Here is a 23,337-nt window from a genome sequence, read left to right as displayed (position 1 = left end):
TTACGCAGATATAATTTTATACCTGTATATGGTCAGCTATGGAAATTTGAATTGTGTTTACATTATAAGAAGTACAACTTGATACAGAAAAAAAACATTAGTTCATACCATTGTGTGTAATGATAATCATTAATTGTAGAAGCGTTCTTCTTGTTTTTGGCTAACAAAAATGTTTTATATTTGTAAGTAGTTAATTGCATTAAATGAGCTTAATTGGACCATAATAATCTTGTTTGTAGCACCTTCGTCATGTTCATATGTCAAGACAGTTTATGTTTGTTTTATTTGTATATTCAATATTTGTTTTATAATCTTTGAGTTAAATGGCATCCTGTAATATCACAAAAATAGGTATAATATAAACTAGCTTTTATTAGAAAAATCATACACAACCTTTGTGAAAACAATCATGTAAACTGGTATTAACAGATGAAAAGATGTAAGCGTGACATGGGATATCTATTCTATTGTCTTTGGACCTACTAGTATTACAGTTCATCAAGCCTTTGGTGGTAAGAACTACTCAAAATAACATGTTGTACATGTATTGCACTAGCTGACTTATTCATATCTAATAATTGTAGGAAAAGAAACATTTTCAGCGATACCAAACATTCAATTTAGAATCGTACGGATCCAACAGAGCCAAGAGACAAAAGACAAAAAGCCAAATAAAAGTCCTCGAAACAATGACAAAAACGCAAAGGATGAATTTCAGGGCGCCAAATGAAAAAGCAGGCATGCATTTTTATCCTAGCTTGTAAATGATAATCACTTCATGTGTAAATAGTTGCAACATTCTTGTTGCTCGTTAAAAGTCCGAGGATAAATCGCATCCATTAATGACTTATGAATAAACGGATGATGCCCGCTCATTTCAGTACTTTATACATTATTTTCTAGAATAGTAAATGTTACAGAGAAAATGAGAAGGTGACTGTTGCTATGAAAACTTGTATGAAAATGTATATCCGTTATCGCTGTAGACACATATATAACTCTTACCGCTGTCAATTCAACTCAATATGTTGGCTCTGCTTACGAAAACTTTATCACATAGATTACAATGTGTGTTAACTGAATCCGTTGGAGTTGTACCAATTCACACTTAAGCCTCTGAAAATATGTTTGTTTTTAATACAATATACCTTCCATTGAACTTTGAATCAACACCCAGCAAATGCGAGTGCTCTTCTGTCATAACTATGAGTCTTATGCTATTTTTTGTTTGTTGATTTTGTACTTAATATCTTTCGAATGACTCAAGTAATTTTCATGAAATTGATCAATTTTTATCGCATTGTATCTTTATTTCACCACTATCCAAGATTAGGAGATAGGAGTTAGGTGTTTTGAAATGACTTTCCAAGGCAGGAAACATATTGTCCATTGTTTTCAATAAACTGATGATTCATTCGAATGAAGGTATGTCCCTATTACAATGTACTGAATAACCATTTAACTTTTTTTACGATATATATGAAACTAGTATCAATAAGTAATCATATTCAGAGAAAACATTTCATTATTGTACAATCGAAATAAGTATGAGAAATGAGGCAATGTTAATTTGTTGGAGAATGCAAATTTGTAAATTCTTTAAAAATGTACGAGCATCGAACGGCATATTCATGTATGTTGTTTTTATGAAGAAATGGGTGATAGGATCTACCACCTTTAAAAAATAAATCTTTACGTTTGCATAAGGGTTACTGGCTATAATCCTTTGGTGTGTCAGAAAAAGAAATCGAAATTCAACGGTGAATAAATACATGATTTCAAACTATAATAATTATCAGGTATAGTAGGAAATGAGACCTAAACAATACATCTACCAAGTATATTAACATATTCTTATGTTAATTTGTTAAAGGAAACTAACTTGCCCTAAGCAAGAAAACATACGTATGTTATCCAAAATCTAAAATTACCTTGTTTTTATTCGAGCGTCACTGATGAGTCTTTTGTTGACAAAACGCGCGTCTAGCGTACAAAATTTTAATCCTGGTATCTATGATGGGTGTATTTACAATATATCGTCATACGGTTTATGGTTGTGCTAGAAATAATCAAATTACTATATACGTTTTGTAGATTTCACAGACATCAATGTACGCTTATTTTTGAGTGTTTTTCTTGAAAGAAAAGGGTTTATAATTTTAATCAACTCTTCACAATTTATTTCATACCCCTATTTCCTACCCCGTACTTCTTCAAAATTAACAAAAACAACATGTGTGTGACATAAACAAAGCGTACATTACACTGTGATCATTCTGTTGTAATTATCATAATTTATTCATATATTCACATTGCAATATTAGACTACAGGTGTATGCATGAATAGTATAGTTGATTATAGGTCATTAGTTTAAGTGATTTGGATTAGTATATAAAGTGTTGATAAAGTTTTTTTTAATTATATGATGATTTATCGGATGGAAGTCAACTTTCACAATGTACTAAATAACCATTTGTCATTTTAACCATAAATAGAAAAAATTGCATTTATGATTATGCATATTTAAAACAAAAACTTCCTCATAGTAAAATCAAAATTGATATGAAAAATGACTCAATGTTGATGTGTAAGAAGATGCAGGATTGTATATTCCTTTACATATGTATGAGCATATCGTATTGATGAATGTTTTTTTTTTTGGGTTGAGAAAATATATTCTTATCCAGTATTTCATTTAAATTCTACGAAAAATAATATTCAACTGAGAACACATTACATGTTTTTAAACTTTACAAAAAGTCCACTGTAAAATATTAATTCAAAAAATTATATATTCATGTTATATGAAACATCGGATAACACTTCATATGCTTGACTGGTAAAAGTGAAATTGTGTCCTTATTTTAGATTAGTCAGATTACTTGGAACTCATAAAATGTGTGTTCAGTTTATTTTTTATTATACGATGATTCATCCGATGAAAGGTATGTCTTCATTTATTATGTACTAACAACCCAGTTATAGTAATTACGTAACGCAATAAACTTAATTCAAAATACAGCATATTCAAACAAAGAAATACTTTGTTGTAAAATCAAAATAAATGTTTAGAATGCTTTGGTGTTTATGTGTTAGATAATGCACCCTAACTGTATTATAATAAAAACTAATACAAGAGCATCGTGATGCGTGGTATCATTACTTTTCGGGAATCTTCAAGTTGGACAGCATTCTCTTACTTCATCAGGTTTAAGTAAAGAGATTATAAAGTTAACGCTTTGAAATAACTCTTTTGCATATTTTATATAAAATATAACTAAATAATCATTATTATTGATTGAAATAAAGGATTGTCTTCGACTTTTAGGCACCCTTCAAGTTTAAAAAGATTCATATATTCTAAATATCAACTAATGCTTATTAGCTTATTGATCGGATGGTGTATGCAGTCAAAATACCGTATAGCGGGCTTTTTTTTCGCGGGTGTCAAATTTCGCGATTTAGGGGCAACAAAGTGTGCGTAAAATTTTGGCGGTTTTTATTTTCGCGGATTCTTAATTCCCAATTAAATATTTTGGTGGTTACTGAAATGGTTGCAGTAAAAAAACAGTCAATCAAACAAGTGTCGATTGTAATTGTTAATTGCATCTATGGTTCTCATATGAAAATTCCAGAAGTGCTATGTTCATATTTGAAAAACATCCGTAACCTAGTAATTGATTTTATTTTACCTGAAAAACATATCCGATGGACTTTCGGTTTTGATTGATAACTTCCTACTCACATGTTAGAAATCTAAATTTGACAGGAGACAAACTACCCTTTTCTTCATTTTATAAGATAATGTTAAAAGAAAATTATAATGTATTTGTGCATCAACAGCCTTTCAATAAACAAATTGGCAGGATCTGTTAATCCTTCATAAAACCACCGAAGTTGTTGGTTGGTAAAGTGTCTTTACTTTTATATGTAGTGTTTTGTGGACATTATTGTCTTTTTGTTGGTTTCCGGATTTTGTAATTGCGTTAAAAGTTTCTATAAGCTTATGAACTTTGAGTGTTCCCTTGACAAGTTTTCGTTGATTTCTTTGATTTTGTAGGTACCAGCGAATTCCAATTTCTTAAAGGTTTGTATAAAGACTTTTACTAACCACAAAATCAAATATCCACGATAAATTGGTACCCATGAAAATGATTGAATCCACAGTATTACTAATTTATTGAAAATTGCTAGTCAATAAAAAAAAGAACCCAATATTATGTATACTATTGGAATAGCATTAGTCTTATTTAGACAAATCGTCGTTCCTAACCACGAAGTACATTATTGCACTATATAATGAAGGTATGCATATAAAGTAGAAAAATTGCGTATCAAATTGAACCTGAAATAAGAAATTTTCTAATATCTAAATGTTCAAATATCGCAAATGATGAGAACAGAATATGGTCTTTCTAGTGTAGAATAATGGGGGAATTTTCATACACGATGCATCGTTTATTGGATTTGTTATCATACACATTTTCCCCGTTTATAGTAAAAGGTTATCATACGCTAAAAATTAGGTTTTGCATTAGTACAATATACGTACAGCTCTTCAATATATTGTTCACGTAGCTACCGTTATTCTGTCATCGTTTGTATCGTTAATTTTTATTACTTTACAGGGACAAGTTCCGATTGTACCTGCTGGATATAAAAACTGTTAAAATGTTTTTAGTGATACTGATCCACACAACTTTTCAATTGACTGTTTCAGCCCAACGTGAGTAAATGTTTTGTATTCAAGCTTTTCTGACTATAAGTAATATTTATTATTTATTATTACATTAAACTTTCATTTTTAGCGGATCACACTATGAATGCAACCGTTCAGTTCCTGACATAGTGTGTTTTGTCACATTTCTACTAAAGCTCCTCTAAAATATAGTATATTGATAGCTCTATTCCTCGTCTTAGCGATAGCTAGTTGCTTATAGGCAAAATTATAATTCTACCCGTTCTGAAATTGACTTTCAAAAACAGTTGTCGTACGAGGAACAAAGTACACAAAAGCAAACCAATTGGCAGATAAAGGGGGTGTTCCCGCGGTTAGACCCCCCTTTTCCTCCTACATTTTATTTTTTCTTTATTTTATTTTTTTTGTGAAGGTTTCGGAAATTATAATCCCCATCCCCTTTTAAAAATTGCTGGATCCGCGCCTGAAACCTATCACATTGAAGAGATCGGTTTGCATTATAGCTTGAATTATTACTAGACCATGTTATTGGTTTTCTCAATCAAATTTGTTTACATGCTGATTCGTTTTAAAGCTTGTTTTACGGAATGAATGTTATTTAGTGTGGCAGACTGTAAAGTGACATATAATTACTTACATCAACTTGAGGATGTGTGATCTGTTAGAGAAACACACATTATAATTATTTTCCCATCACCAACATACTTGATTTTTTTAAAAACATATGTATAACATTTTAAAGTCTATTTTACAATAATCAACAAGAACTCATGAAGAGACAAAATGTCTTTCTGATGCCATGGTCTTTTATTCAGAAGAGGTACACTTCAAACATGAGCTTTTCGTGAAGAACGAAAATAAGCTACGATAATGCATTCACTTTACGTTCCGTTACTTATTTAATTTCCTCTCACTAAATAATTAGTTTGTTGACTATGCTGAACGGATCTATTCCATCAAACTTGAAATAAATATATTACATGCAGTTAAGTCTGACTTATATCTTGACTTCCATATAGATATTGAAAGTGCGGGACGGTTGAAAACAAAATAATTTGATGATTTCAGCTACCCTATTGTAAACTTTCCAATTATATAAAGCATTATTCCAGCAGCGCCTAACGAATATATCTCCCAGTTGTTAAGCTTACTTTTCCTACAATTGTTTCAGTGATATAAAGCAAATGCGGCTATTGAACCAAACGTTTACAGTAGGAAAGTTATTCTTCCAAATGATTGACGGAATCTATCACGAATTGGATGAACACAGATGTTCCAATAGTCGTACCCACGACTCTGTCCATTTTTCGTAGATTGTGACATCACCAAAAGAGATGTATCACCGGATTTGTACTTGCATGAGCAATATGTCACGTGGAACAAGAATAGCTTACTCTTATTGTGTTTGACCGTGGTCTGTATAAGAAATCGTTTTGCTCCGTTTCAAGTTTTCTATATAGTGCATTGTAGACGCATTATTCTTTTCGTCACATTACTGTTATCTTAATCCATACACAAGGTTGCTGTTAATGAATATGATTTGATATTACTACAGGGTAGATATTGGACAATATTGCTAAAGTTTAACTGTTCCTATTATGATTTGCAATTGGTTCAGAGTAATATATATCCATTACCGAACTAAATCGTCAAGGCTGCTCAATGACATGTCTTTAATGTCATTTTATTTCAATATATCGTCATTTTGATTTGGTAGTTTATTCAAGGGCAATAGTTTACACTCATATCAGTATACATCATAACCTTGTTATTGCTACTTTTCTATAAAATGTATGATTGTTTGCCGGTCAACGTTATTAAACATTCGAAAAAAACAAACAGATGTAAATTTAGCGATTCGATGTACATGTATAAAAGATAACCCAAATCATTGAAATCACTCGTAATATTTTCAACGATTCCAGATTACCTTCGTTATAGACAAAATGTAAGACAAACTATCTAAAAATCATAAAACAGAATTTTTGGCAATTTTTTGTCCTTGATTTATTAGGACAGTTCAACTATATATCAACCGGCCAACGTATTTGCATTCATCGACAATGTCTCATTAATGTCCAAGATGAACACATTGAAGTGCAACCAGCATATGTTTTCTCAAAATGACAACTAGGCTACCAGACGCCAACTGTGATAAATTCAACCATTCAGCAAAAACAATATATTCAGTTTAAATTCTGTCCAATCTATGACGCTTATTTGTCAATATCTGAAAATATACAACAGACAGTAGAAAAATATTCTCAGGGGTGGGATAGGGTGAATTTTTGTGTTCCTTCAGTTCAAATCACGCAATGAACAAATCATGAAAAGCATGCAATTTTATATCAAATAAAAGCGGGAAAGCCGCTTATGAAATTATGAAAAAGTAAGACGCTCATGTCATTATAAATTAAAGAAAAGTTAACTCTTGTTTAGCAGACGATTTTCTCAGTTTATCAAATTGATTTAATGCTTAATAATATAATCTTTTTTATTAAATATTCGAAAAAAAACCAACAGATGTAAATTTAGCGATTCGATATACATGTATAAAAGATAACTCAAATTCATTGAAATCACTCGTAATATTTCCAACGATTCCAGATTATCTTCGTTATAAACAAATTGTAAGACAAACTATCCAATAATCGTAATAAAAAACAACAAAAAGCAAGTTTGAATTTTGAAATTTTTGTAATGGATTTATAAGGACAGTTCAACTATACATCAACCGGCAAACGAATTTGCATTCATCGATAATGTCTCATTAATGTCCAAGATGAAAACATTGAAGGGCAACCAGCATATGTTTTCTCAAAATGGCAACTAGGCTACCAGACGGCAACTGTGATAAATTCAGCCAAATACTAGTAAACATCGTTTGATAGCATAGTCAAACAAAATATATAAATCCATGACAAAAAATTATATCACAAAAAACAAATTCTGAAATTAAATAGGTGTTCAACTCAACTATATCAGTTCAACGGAGTATATCATCTATACTATACAACAGTACAACTATGAACAACGTGTACAACTCAACATTTATTCAACTATGCAGTTACAACTCAACAATAAAATTGTTCTATATTCAATAGAACTTTTCAACTACGTGTAAATGCATGTTTTTAACAACTGAATAACTTATTCAGCTAAAAATACAACTGATTTAAATTTCATAAGCTAATACATGATGGCTTACAACTTTGAATAAATGTTTCAAAGTTCATCGGGATATAGAAATCTGCTTGGATATTTAATAAACAGCTCTTATTCTGACTGAATAGCATTGATGAAAATATCATTTCCAATATATGACAGGTGAACGCCATCATCGGCGAAAAGAGTTGGATGCATATCATCAAAATTAACATGTTTGATTGCCTTGAACCCAATTTTGTGTATGTAAGATCTAACCACCCTTTTCAAAGGAGCTCTAGACCGTTCTGTTGCCTTTATAGCTCACCGGGGCCCGTAGGGCCCCATGTGAGCTTATGCCATCACTTGGCGTCCGTCGTCGTCCGTCGTCTGTCGTCGTCGTCGTCTGTCGTCGTCTGTCGTCGTAAACTATTACAAAAATCTTCTCCTCTGAAACTACTGGGCCAAATACCTTCAAACTTTTACTAAATGTTTCTAAGGGTATCTAGTTTATAAATTGTATCCGAAGTTTTGATCCATCGACAAACATGGCCGCCATGGCTAAAAATAGAACATAGTGGTCAAATGCAGTTTTTGGCTTATATCTCAAAAACTAAAGCTTTTAGAGCAAATCTGACAAGGGTAAAATTGTTAAATTGGTCAAGATCTATCAGCTCTGAAATGTTCAGACGAATCAAACAACCCATTGTTGGGTTGCTGCCACCGAATTGGTAGTTTTAACACAATTTTGCAGTTTTTTGTTATTATTTTGAATATTATTATAGATATATATAAACTGTAAGCAGCAATAATGTTCAGCAAAGTTAGATCTACAAAAAAGTTATTAAGACCAAAATTTTCAATTGACCCCTTGAGGAGTTATTGCCCTTTAAAGACAATTTTACACAATTTGTTCATCAAGTTTGCTAACATTTAAAAATCTTCTCCTCTGAAACTACTGGGCCAATTACCATCAAACTTTAACTAAATGTTCCTTAGGGTATCATGTTTATAAATTGTATCCGAAGTTTGTATCCATTGACAAACATGGCCGCCATGGCTAAAGATAGAACGTAGAGGTCAAATGCAGTTTTTGGCTTATATCTCAAAAACTAAATCATTTAGAGCAAATGTGACATGGGGTAAAATTGTTTAATTGGTCAAGATCTATCGACCCTGAAATTATCAGACGAATCGAACAACCCACTGTTGGGTTGCTGCCACCGAATTGGTAGTTTTAACAAAATTTTGCAGTTTTTTGTTATTATGTTGAATATTATTATAGATATATATAAACTGTAAGCAGCAATAATGTTCAGCAAAGTTAGATCTACAAAAAAGTTATTAAGACCAAAATTTTCAATTGACCCCTTGAGGAGTTATTGCCCTTTAAAGACAATTTTACACAATTTGTTCATCAAGTTTACTAACATTTAAAAATCTTCTCCTCTGAAATACAGGTGAGCCATTCAGGCTTTTGAGAGCCTCTTGTTATTCTAGCATTCCTCCAAACTCGCCTTGGTAAAATGTATGTACAAATGACTGTTGTCATTGGTAACGTTGATATTAAATGATGTAAAGTGTTCTAGATATTGTATAAAGTTTTCTATGTTGTATGTTACACAAATCATTACCATCACCATGAATAAGAATTATATAAGGTTATCCTCTCAAAATCGACAATGCGGGTATAATTGAAGGAACCATATGCCATAACATTCCTGAATGACCAATTCAAACAATAGAGTATCCAAGTTTATCCAGACCCAGATCAATGCCAGTTGCTTTAGTTTGTATGTGTTGAGATGCCCGTTTTACCAAAGATGAACCAATGATCCAAACGTCAGTTTTTGCTGAAACCAAAATGAAATATTAGGAATTCTAATGTAGCGTTGGAATAACGACGACATCCAGCGAACCATGGTTTATTTCTGATTTTCAGATTTACCAGACATAAAGGCTGATGTCGCTGCTCCTATTCGGAACGAATGCGTATTACATTTTGATATGTTTAAACTAAAAAACTAAAGTCCCTTGTTTAAAACAGTCTGAAACTGAAATATTGTCAATGATTTCCAATTAATATGGCAAAAGAGAGGACCATCATTTCCAGGTCTAATTTGTAAAAAATTCTTTCAAACTATGTAGAGGACAAATCTCATTTGATACACTTTTTTCTACAACTAAAGTTATGGATCTTCCTTTTTGATCAGATTTTGAAAATTTTATAGTTACAAACAGCTGACCTTTACATGATCAATATAAACATCTCGCCTATGTATATCATTCTCGTGTATAACATTTGATGTAAAGGCAAATTCGCTGACACGTAAAAATGCAGCAAAAGCTAAGTTAAATGCTGTTTGAAACATTATAGTTTCATATCTAGAAGAGCATACGTGCTTCAAAGCCGTATTTAGTCTGATTAAATTACCAATAGTAATTGGTTCCCTAAGATCTTTAGACTTGTAAAGTCTATCACAACCAACCAAAAGTTTCTAAATGATGTTCTTTGAGAAATTGAATAATTTAACAATTTTGAAGCTTCGTCATCAAAAGATCTAAGAATTTTTGTGAAATAGTCTGTGGCTTCGGGTCGGCATTGCTTGTTACTTCTCTGATTTTTTTCATCTGTCCACGAGATAAAGCATCAGCAATAAAATTGTCTTTTGATAAAATATGCAACAATTTGAACTGAAACTTGAGTATTAACGTCCACAGAACTATTTTCTCAACAAAAACATAACTCTGTCATTTTTTGAAGATTTTGTATAAAACTTGGAACAACAGCCATATTGTCACAATGACAAATTATCTTTATGGAACGCCACAGCTGCCTTATGTGGAACTCTGATATCACTTTATGTTGTTTTGTTATTACTTGATGATATTTTGTCTTCACTTAATATGGTTTTGACATCACGTAATGATGTTTTGATATAACTCAATATGGAATAGTCATTACTTAATGATATTTCGATATTACACGATATGGTTTCGTATTGATTTGATGTAGTTTTGTCATTACTCAATATGATTTTGTCATTACTCGATGTGGTTTCACCATTATTTAATGTGGTTGTGTCATTAGTCAATGTGGTTTTAACATTACTTGATGTGAATGTGACTTAACGTTATGTAGTTGTCTCATTACATGATGTGGTTTTGTTATTTTGTAATGATGATTTGACTATTCTTTATATGGTTTTAACATTACGTAATGATGTTTCAAAATTTGACGATTTTACACTACATGATGTGTTTGTTTCATTATTTGATGTGGTCCTGTCATTCTTTGATGAGGTTATCCCATTACTTGTCGAGGTAAAATCACGTGACCAATTCGGAAAAACCTGTTCTATTTTTAGATAGATTTCCATGTTGTATGTGCTTTGGATGAGTGTGGCCATCCATCGAATGAGAGTTCATATTAAAGTTCGGGTTACTGTTTGAGTTATACTTTGGGTTAGTCTTCGATTTCGAATTCAAGTCATTATTAGAATTAAAGTTTTAGTTAGCATTGAGTTTCGAGTTGGACTTCAGAGTCGAGTTTGAGTCACATTTAAAGGTATAGTTCTAGTTACAACATTAAATTTGAGTCACTTTTTGAGTTTGAGTAAGATTCGAATTTAAGTCTCATTCAGATTAATCAAGATTCTGAGTTGAAATTCGAGCTATCTTATATGAGTTCGTAATTAAATTTTCTATCGCGGAACAAGGACTTTTGCTCGGGCTTCCGAAAAGAGGGCTCCTGGGTATGAGTACAAAAGATAAACAATGTTATAGTATACAAAACGCAATATACATGTAGAAGTTTAAATAAAGTTAGATGTGGTGTGATTGACAATGAGACAACTATCCACCAGAGTTTAAAAGCAGTGTTTGTAAGAAATCATATATCGGCAACCGTACAGCCTTCAACACACCGTATAGTCAGGTCAGCTACAAAAGGCCATCATGCACCCTGTGACAAAAAAAAATTCAAACGACAAAACAAACGGTCTTATTTATATTTAAACAATCTACAAAAAAAAATTGACACACATTTATACAACGACAACAATTGAACTTCATGCTCCTGACTTGGGGCAGGTACATAAAGAAAGTGCACGTGGCGGAGTTTAAGTTCAATTATCTCCCAAAAGAGCAAATGATAATAAAAATAAAAACCCTGACCACATGCACACCTTCAATAATTGTACAAACCGCCAGCAGAGTGAAAACTTCCTAGCATTCAAACTGTAGGAGAAGTTATCTGGAAACGCTCTTCTTATGCAAGTAAATTTCCCAAAAAATTACAAAAAAAATTCAACTATCTCCCAAAAGAGCAAATATTAATAAACATTAAATTCTGACCACATACACACCTTCAATATATGTACAAACAGACAGTAAAGAGAAAACTTCCTAGGATTCAAACTGTAGGAGGAGTTATGCGGAATAACTATATATCCATAATGGGACGGACAGACGGACGGACCGGCGGACAGGGGTTAAACAATATGCCCCCAACTTCCAGTTGCGGTGGCACACAAAACAGTTTCATTTGGCTGACTCAATAGATCGGTATGAATGGGTTATTTAAATCCATCGGGGTGATCTCGGATGCTCCAGAAAGGCACCCGTCGTGTTATCGAGAAAGTACAAACCCAGTGATTTGGTTTTATTTGGTAGTTCACATTCAAGGAAAAGATGACGGTATTATGGTTACGACCACTGGAACATGTCCGTCGTCACATGTGAAACAGATATTCCAAAAAATTTATTTTTCAATTAGTGCGAGGTAGATCAGGGAATTCAATTGATTACAAATAAAAGATTGATATTCATATAAGTTCGCTAAAAAAAAATCGGAGAATTCTTATTTTATAGTATTTATGCTTTGTCGCTAAGTCCGAACCCTCCCCCCGTTTCCCTGTAACTTTAGTGTGAGTTGATTTGAAGTGTTTCATTTGTTAACAATAAAGTTCAAGTCTTTTGATTTGTGTCGAGCCTGCGACATCAATGTAGCGGCAGTGAGACACAACAAACCTATATTTTGTCGTCGGTAGTGGCGTCGGCGTCTCCATCTCCATTTCTAAAAATTTCTATTGAGTTTAACCTTTCATTATACATGTTACTAAACATGTATGCCATCATAATTTTGTACTTTTAGAATATCATACTGTGTATTTGTTTACCTCAACTATTGTATCTGTATTTGTATTGTATGTTTCTCTGTAAACTTGTAATTAGTTTTTAGAGAATAAAGTATCTATTTATCTATCTATAGATCGTTAGGTTTCTAGTTTTTTTTACATTTTTCATTTCGGGACCTTTTATAGCTTACTATAGGGTAAAGGTTTTGCTTATTGTTGAAAACCATACAGTTTGTTTTAGTTAAATACAACCGATTTAAACTGTTTTGACATGATAAATTTGTAAACCTCCATGAAGTGTTTTAAAACTTGTGTAGGAGTTATAATTCCTCAATTTCAAGAAAAAGGATCTACAGAAAAACAAATTTTTTTAATTTTGTTTTTACCGATAAATGTATAGATAAATGTACAGCCGATCGACATGACGCTTTTACACTTACAGCAGCAATATCAGGCGAGACACAGGGTTCCGTGGAATATTTTACAAATTTATTACAAAAATACTGCTTCCGTTTGAGAACTTAGGATAAAAACAACAAGACCAAGTGGTTTTGGGATATCCCAATTATGTCCGAAGTACTGTAAACTTTTTAATACTTTTTTTCTTATTATTGTCCGCCGTTCCCCTTTTTCATACCAAATAACTCTGAACAACCACTCGAACTTTAATTTGAACTTTAACTCAATGGATAGCGATACCCATCCAAAGCACATTAAACAAATTAATGATATATTGAAATCTGTTTAAAAATAGAACATATTTTTTTCCAAATTGGTCACGTGATTTTACCTCATCACGTAATGGGATAACCACATCAAAGAATGACAGGACCACATCAAATAATGAAACAAACACATCATGTAGTGTAAAATCGTCAAATTTTGAAACATCATTACGTAATGTTAAAACCATATAAAGAATAGGCAAATCACCATTACAAAATAACAAAACCACATCATGTAATGAGACAACTACATAACGTTAAGTCACATTCACATCAAGTAATGTTAAGACCACATTGACTAATGGCACAACCACATTTAATAATGGTGAAACCACATCGAGTAATGACAAAACCATATTGAGTAATGACAAAACTATATCAAGTTAAAACGAAACCATATCGTGTAATATCGAAATATCATTAAGTAATGACTATTCCATATTGAGTTATATCAAAACATCATTACGTAATGTCAAAACCATATTAAGTAAAGACAAAATATCATCAAGTAATAATAAAAGAACATAAAGTAATATCAGAGTTCCACATAAGACATCTGTGGCGTTCCATATATCTTCTTATTTGTGATTTTTTGTTTCAATAAGTAAATGGCCAAAGCAATGGGTATTATTTCTAAATAAGTAATGTAACTTTATAAGACTTTGTCCCAATTATATGGCCATTGTAAAATTGCCCATGACTTATTAAAATAAGCTGCACAACCCAATGAATGACCACCTGCACTGTCCGTATACAAATGTAAATCAGAATTTGAAACCCAGTCAAAAACTGCATACATGTATATGTATATCCATTAAATTCTTTAAGAAAATACTGCCACATTTGCAGATCAATTCGAATTCCTGTGGTCAATCTTATAAAATGATGAGGTTGTATAGCATATTTATAGGAGCAATATAGACGCCTCCTAAATGCCCTGCCGGAAGGAACAGCCCTTGCACGAAAAGCCGATGAACCTGTATAAGATTGCATTTCTGTAAGAGTAACTTTTCGTTTTTCCAATACCCCAGTTATTTGATGTTTTAGTATTTCACTTTTATCATCTGGTATTTTAGCCAACATCTCATCTGAATCAATTATCAAAACTAAATATTCAATTTTTGTGCAAGGACCCTCTGTATTTTCATTTGCTATAGGAACCTCTAAGCTTGAACAAACATTTGAACATGCAGTCATAAGAAAGAGAAAGTCATCTTATGAGCTTCTCCAACAAATACAAAATCATCAAGATAATGATCTAAATTTTCAGAATGCGTTTTTTATTTAACTAACCTATGCAAAACGTTTGAACATTTCTTAAACGTAGCACAACTAATAAAACATCCCATAGGCAATGTTTTTTTTGTATATAGTAAATACCATTCAACTTGATGCCAAGTAAATCGAAATAACCCGGATAACATTTTTATAAAAGAAATGCTGATTTGATATCCATATTTGCCATTAAAGCTGATTTTCCCATTTTTTTTTTTACAATTTTGACTGCATTGTCAAATGATGAATAAGACACCTTGATAAACTGAGTATCAATGAAATAATTGATACTTTCATTCGGTGGGTAAAACAAATGAGTTATCAATCTAAGTTCACCAGTTTACTCAGGAACTACACCAATAGGAGAGCACCGAAGATTTGAAATAGGTTTATGTTTGAAAGGGCCTGCCATTCGACCTAATGATATCTCATTATTCAACTTCTATAGGGTTTTATAAAACAGACAGCAAATTTCTATATTCACATGAACGATTAGGAACTTCATAACGAAATTTAAAACCATATTTTAATCCATTCAAATGACCCACAGCACTTTGATTATCAGGATATAATTCCAGAAGCTAAGAGAGTTTATTAACATTAACCGGAGATGTTCATAGAGCCCAAATATCGAACTGGTTTGGATATAATTCTGAAAATATGTAAATTATTTTCTGTTAAAACCTCCTTTTGGGATTTTTCTATTAGCAGAGTTGTTTAGCAAAGGTGAATTGTTATTCCTCTTAATCCTAGATGGACCAGTATTTACTTCATTGTCCATAAATCTACGACATCATAAAGCAGGATAATTAAAACCACATTGAAGACATGTATGCCTTTATTGGCAATTGCGTTATTACAAAAACCTTTGAAATCAAAATAGTACCATTATAACCAATATTAGATTGTTATTTTTGAGTATTGGTGGTTAAAATACGTAACAACAAAATAACGTCTATGGATGACCATTTTTTTTATATGATCCCTTGATACCCTCAGTCGGATTTGTTGGTCATAAGTATACCATTTTTCAAAAGGATAATCAGCCGCTGCACCCCTTATTATGGACATAAATGAGAAAAGCTCACTTGCCTTCCCAGGATACCTTTCAATAAGGACCAGGGCATAAGAAATAAAAGAATCAGTCCAATATCAACATAATTTATAGTATGAGTTTTTTTTAAGTTTTTTTTTGTATAACCAACATACCTTCATTAATGCGAATGGTGTTTTCATTATTTGTTTGACTGTTGAAATTGTTACAATGCATAAGGTACAAATCAATATACTCAAAATTCCAAATTTTATCCTTAAGCTTTTGAATTATGAATATATGAACCTCATTGAAATCAGGTAACATTAGTGGTTCATCAAAAATGTCATTAACCTCACCTAAGGCAGCTAATTGTGGCTCATTCACCTGAATGATAACGCCAGGGTGCAGGACAGCTAATTGTGGTTCATCCACCTGAATGTTTAAGTCAGGGCGCTGGCACTCATAGTCAACCCGCTGTCTCCTTTCTATAGGTGCTTCATCTACATCAATAGGAGGGCGCCTTTATCAAATTTCTAGCAACTGGTTGTGGCTGTTGTGCTGCTTCCCGAGGAGCCCTCCTATCCCGTTGTGGCAATTGTTCCAAACCTCCAATCTAGTCCTGTCGGCGACGCCTACCTCTATCTCTTGGCATTGTTATCAACTATTATAATTATAAAAAAACAGATTAGATACGTACATCAAGGCTGTAAAGCCCAGTTCATATTCAAAATATAAATTCAACTTAAGTAACTTGAAATACCAATATATTTTTACACATAACGTCCTCTTAAATAAACTTTAATACATATTGATGCATTAAAACAATTGAAGTTGAATATAAAAACATAACTAAAAACCGCAGTGTGTGCATTTGATTCAAAGTTAAATATCGATTATTAAAGGTTTACTTCTTTCTAGTAGACCTTTCCAACAACTCTCGACACCGACTAATGACACCTACAGTTTACAGGTAAAATGGAGGGGTCGTCTCAAAAATAGAAATCATTCATGAATAGTACTACGAACGTTTGATTAAAGAACATATTTCAAACAAATATGGATATCTCTCTCGTTCATATGATATTCTTATTACATGTATGGGTCATGTATTTATACGACATTTCACCACGTTGAATTTATTAATTTCACATCGTGATCTGCTTTATTTCTTCTTAAAATGTATGATTATGAGTATTTAGATTAACGAGTCTGTCAACGAAGATTGTACCACATGCCGATCGTCGCGTCACGTGGTGTACACATTCAACTTTGGGACATTATGGTTCGCCCTCATATTTGATTCCTTGTTAGTCGATCAAAGATCGCTATTTTCTTCTTTTTTTTGGGGAGGGGGGGGGGGGGGGGTAAGATGAGGGTCTTTAACCAAAATGCAGATAACAAGCGACGGCACCGTAAGCCGAAAATTTAAAGATAAAGAGTCGAAAATTGAATTGCTTTGTCGCTGAATATCCGGGGAATTCAAGTTGAACATCAAATTGGCGAATTGAAAAGAAATAAAGTAGTGAGTACATTGAGGCACCCGAAGCCAAAATTTAAAGACATTGTAGAAATATGGGCCGCCCTAGTCAACAGACATAAAACATTGTTTATTTAACCTCTAATACAAAAATACAGGTTGGTTTTTTTTATAATTTCCATCTCGACGTCTAAAAAATGAAATTTCGAAGCCTTTCTTTTCATCAAAAATAACTTTAATTTTAATTAGCAAATACTTAGTAAACAAAACAAGGAACGGTACACCGGCAATAATTGCGTAAATACGCACGTGCACGTCATGTTGGACAGTTGTCTCATTGGCAATCAATATAATCATATGCGATCAATAATATTTTTCAATTTAATTTTTAAGACGACCCCTCATATCTCACCTGTCGTAATCGTTTTCAACTGTAGGTGTAGACAATTGTTGAAAAGGTCTACTACCCAACTTATAATGTGTAATTAAATTATGTATCCGCGCATGTAAACGATAATAAATCATACACTACATACATTGTAATTACCTGTTCAAAATGTATCACTCACACATTAAGAATCAGGCAGTGGTGAAAACATGACAAACAAAAACGCACTCAAGTTGACATTAATTTATGTTCAAATCGTATAAGGATGCACGAATATAACATTTGTATCCTTTTCCTGTTCTGGTAATTCAAGATTTATTTTGGTTCAAATGCATGAGATAAAAATAATTAAGGGGAGCTAACTCCGTAATTGCTATCATTCTAACCAAAAGTTATCTAGAGATTTTCGAATTACCAGACACGCAAAAACAAAAGACCTACCATTTCTAACTCAGGATGAGGATAACTTCAAAATAGGATGGAGAGGTGCACGAATGAAACATTTGTATCCTTTTCATGTTCTGGTAATTCAAGATATAATTTGGTTGAAATGCACTAGAAATTAACAATTAAGGGGAGCTAACTCCGTAATTTGCTATCATTTTAACCAAAAGTTATCTACAGATTCTCGAATTACCAGACACGCAGAAACAAAAGACCTACAATTTCTAACTCAGGATGAGAATAACTTCAAAATATGATGGTTAGGTCGGTAGTTTTTTCGGCCATGTTTTGATCTTTTTCTAAATTGCTTGATTTTTACAAAGACTGGCACTTAATTAAAAACAAACTAACATATCACCTGTAGTAAAGCATTTAATTTGATGCTAATCAATGATTAATATATGTGTGCAAAATGTAACTTTACTTTTAAACTATAGTTTGTTCAATATAATATGCTATACAAGTAAGGACAAATATTGTGTTAAATATTCGGACCATTTGCAAAAAATTAAATAGCTTTCAAATAAAATTAAATCTTTTTCTTTTACAAATTACAAAAAAAAAAAATCGTCGGGAAAATACAACTGCAACAAATACATTGAACTAACATTTAAACATATGTTCTTAGCTTATATAAATAAGAAGATGTACATGAATGCCAATGAGAGAACTCTAAGTCACAATGTGGAAAAAGTAAACAATTATAGTTCAAAGTACGGCCTTCAACACGGAGCCTTGGCTCAAACCGAACAGCAAGCTATAAAGGGCCTCAAAGTGACTAGTGTAAAACAAATCAAACAGGAAAACCAAAGGTTTAATCTATATAAAAAACGAGAAACACTTATGAACGACACATCAACAAACGACAACCACTAAACAACAGGCTACTGACTTAGGACAGATGCATACACATGCAGCGGGTTAAAACATTTTAACAGGCGCTAACCTTCACCCTAACCTGAAAAAGTAGTGTAAAATGACATCATAAAAAGACACACTATAAAATATCACTCGACCAAAAGAGACATGTAAACAAAAACAAGTAAGCATACACTGAACAAATAAGTTTAATCTATGACACAATATAAATACAATATTAATAAAAAAAAGTTGTAGAACAATGTATGTCTGAATCAGCCTGTCCTTTTTGTGTTCCTTCAGATTAAATCACGCAATGAACAAATTTAAGTACAAATATAATCAGTCATGTCATTGTTATATGATACGGTCAAATAGTCTTGTTTTACGAGCCAACTTGAGTTTTTAAAAGTTCAGATTTTTGTGACTCGTCATTATTTTAAATAGAAAAGGACATGCTGGCACTCGAAATTGATGCAGACAAAATTTTGTAGTCATTGTGTTCAAATATTGCTGTCATTTGTATTATACAATCCGTCCAGACATATACAAAGTTACTGATTTATTATGCAGCCATATAAATTTAAATAATAAAGTGCAAATATGGTCAGTTTTGGTTGATGCGATCATATAAATTTGTTATACGAGCCATCCTGAGGTATCAATAACACTGAAATTTTGGTACGCATCAATATTTTGAATAAAAAGCGGACATGCTGGCACTCTAAACAGATGTGGACAAATTTTGCGGTCATTGTGGTCCAATATTGCTGTCATTTGTACTATACAATCCATCCTGACATAAAAAAAAAAACTGATTTATAATGCGGCCATATAAATTTACATAGTAAAGTGCAAATATGGTCAGTTTTGGTTGATGCGGTTAAATCATTTTGTTATACTATCCAGCCTGAGGTGTCAAAACTCCTGAATTATTGGTACGCATTAATATTTGGAATAAAAAGAGGACATGTTGGCACTCGAACTTGTGAAGGACAAAATTTTGTAGACATTGTGTTCCAATATTGCTGTCATTTGTATTTTACAATCCATCCTGACATAAAACAAATAACTGATTTATTATGCGGCCATGTAAATTTACATAGTAAAGTGCAAATACGGTCAGTTTTGGTTGATGCGGTTAAATAATTTTGTTGAACTATCCAGCCTGAGGCATCAAAACTCCTGAATTATTGGTAAGCATTAATATTTTGAATAAAAAGAGGATATGCTGGCACCCTAAATTGATAAGGACAAAATTTTGTAGTCATTGTGTTCCAATATTGCTGTCATATGTATTTCACAATCCATCCTGACATAAAACAAATACCTGATTTATTATGCGGCCATATAAATTTACATAGTAAAGTGCAAATATGGTCAGTTTTGGTTAATACGGTTAAAAAATTTTGGTATTCTATCCAGCCTGAGGTATCAAAACTCCTGAATTATTGGTACGCATCAATATTTTTGTTTGTTTAATTAATCAATTTTATTGCACCTTTGCTGTTAGCAATTTACTCAATCTACAGCTTCAATTAAGTATCCCTTTAAATAAGATTGTTGAATATCTAGGGAAAGATATTCAATAAAGTATATCTATAAAGTAAGTTATATTAATACAGATCAATACATTAGAACAATTCTACATAATTTTTGTTTTTTTACTGGAATACGGTACGTTTCTTAACCTATACTGTAAATTATTTTTATCAAAGCTTCACTGAACCGCGAAATTGATGATGTATTGATCTTTGATACTGATAGCATGACTCTTCAGTCGACAATAGAATTTTGAACCTAAAAATTTTTGTTTTGTTTATAACACTGAATTATATAAGAAGTCTTGGATGATGAGGTAAAAATGTTTTTTTTCACACATTATTTTTTAACAGTAAATGTTGATTTCTATGATGAAGCCGAAGATCGAAAGTTGATCGAAAGTACACGTGGTCTTCAAATTATACATGTATGCAGTAACGTTGCATTGTGTTGTGTAGTCTGCTCGCTCTCCTGCTCATTATAATTTTGCATTGTGAACAGGAATAAACATATTTAATAACAATTCTAATTCAGTGAAGCTGTAATAAATTATAAAAGAGTAAAATTGCGAATTTCAGTTAATGCACACCAATTGACTGGACACATGTGCAGTCATGTATTAATGAGGTCACAGCTAAGACTTGTATCTAATAATTGTCATTTCATTTAAAGGAATTCGAAATATTCCCTTGTTTTAAGTATTATTTTCTTGTTTTTTTTTTGCTTCTGATTTTATTTATGTTAATAATGTCCCAGATTTCATTTTTGAAGATTTTGAAGATATCAATGACCTTATCTTTCTTGTCAGACATATAATATGCTTTATAGATGGAACAGAAAATTATAGTTAATAGATAGTTCATATCAAAATAAGCTTCATCATCAATTTTATAGCCAGTTACTAAACTTTCAAGACTAAGTATATGCTTATCAATTTTTAAAAATGCTAATAGCTGGTCAACTTTTTGCCAATAATGAACATTATATGACGAGGAAAAAAAGAAGTGTTTATAATCATAATGTTGCTTACAATAGAAGCACAAACCACTTGGTACTATTTTCCATTTATAAAGTAATTCTTTACAGGCTAATATATAATGTATTATTTTCCATTTAAACATTTTAAATTTGTTGTTTTCAAGGTAGTTAAAAATAAAGTTAAATGTGGACTTCAATTTTGTAGTCATTTTTTTATGAAGAATTCTTTCCCACATTAAAACTCCTGTCGGTTTATCATGTGTAAATTGACTTTGCAAGAAAGTATATACTTCTTTGTTACTCATATCTGGTGAAATTTCATGTTTTAGTAGTATATTTAACTTCACTGATGTTTTTATATTGACAACAGTTTTGTAAGAGCTTTCTTGTTTTAAAATATTTTGCCAGTGCTTTGGTATAGCTTTTTAAACTAATGAGCATTCTCTAATCCAATCTTGTTTATTCTTTAAATTTTTGGTACAGTTTCTGATGAGATGTATCCGTTTGCATCTAATATATTATTGGTGTACAAAATATTACTATTAATCCAGTTTTGAAAGAACAGACATTTCCCATTTTCTTTGATAAGATGATTTCCCCATATAAGTTGTTTTCTAACCAGAAGAAAGTTTCTTGGTATGATTGTTTGACCTCCTTTTATTTCTACCCATGTTTTAATTAATTGTTTATAGAATTCAGGTAAAGATTTATAATCTATTTTATTAAGCAAATTAACATTTGTTAAATTCATTCTGAATAAAAGAAAATCTTTCCCAAATTTATCAAGAATTCAAAGGTGAATTAATTTTAAATAATGGGTTAAGTAATGCAAAAGGGGTGGCTATATGGATAAAAAGCAGATTAAACTACAAGCTTATTGACCAATATAAAGACTCAGAAGGTAGATTCATACTAGTTAATATAGAAATAGATGACAATATATACACCTTAGTGAACCTATATGCACCTAATAATTGTAAAACAAGAAATACTTTTTTTAAATCAGTAAAACAATTAATTGAAGATCATAGTATTGGCCAGTTAATAATTGGAGGTGACTTCAATGACATATTATCTATAAAAGATACCAAGAAAAAATTAGGAAATAAAAAAATTTGATAAACCAGTTCATAACCTAAAGACATTGATTAAGAATCTAAAACTAACCGATATCTGGAGAGGCAAAAACATAAATAAAACCCAATTTACCTGGAGAAGAAAAAACTTATCAGAATCTAAAAGAATTGATTACTTTTTAGTAAGTGATGAAGTTAATAAAAATTGCATTTCATGCGATATAAGACCAATAGTTCTACAACACACTGATCATTACGCCGTTTCATTAAAAATCAACATAAATAGAAACTCAAAAGGGCGAGGTTATTGGAAATTAAACAGTAGCATCCTAGATGATAAACGCATCAATATTTTGAATAAAAAGAGGACATGCTGGCACACTAAATTGATAAGGACAAAATTTTGTAGTCATTGTGTTCCAATATTGCTGTAATTTGTATTATACAATCCATCCTGACATAAAAAAAATAACTGATTTATTATGCGGCCATATAAATTTACATAATAAATGCAAATATGGTCAGTTTTGGTTGATACGGTTAAATAATTTTGTTA

At 31.7% G+C, this 23,337-nt stretch overlaps 1 protein-coding gene across 1 annotated transcript in view; it reads left to right on the top strand.

Annotated features, from left to right (window-relative positions):
- The first annotated feature begins 2,898 nt into the window (after positions 1–2,898).
- The window catches only part of LOC127725036 (uncharacterized), a 36,024-nt gene continuing 15,585 nt past the window's right edge, over positions 2,899–23,337 (top strand). The window contains exons 1-2 of the mRNA XM_052231976.1: positions 2,899–2,946; positions 4,630–4,727. Coding sequence (XP_052087936.1) covers positions 4,673–4,727 — 55 coding nt within the window. The 5' untranslated portion in view covers positions 2,899–2,946; positions 4,630–4,672. The remainder of the gene's footprint in view (positions 2,947–4,629; positions 4,728–23,337) is intronic.

The sequence above is a fragment of the Mytilus californianus genome, unplaced genomic scaffold, assembly GCF_021869535.1.
Source record: "Mytilus californianus isolate M0D057914Y unplaced genomic scaffold, xbMytCali1.0.p SCAF_1, whole genome shotgun sequence".
NCBI lineage: Eukaryota > Metazoa > Mollusca > Bivalvia > Mytilida > Mytilidae > Mytilus > Mytilus californianus.
The sequence above is the reverse complement of the archived record's forward strand: the minus strand, read 5'-3'. Positions and strand labels throughout refer to the sequence as shown.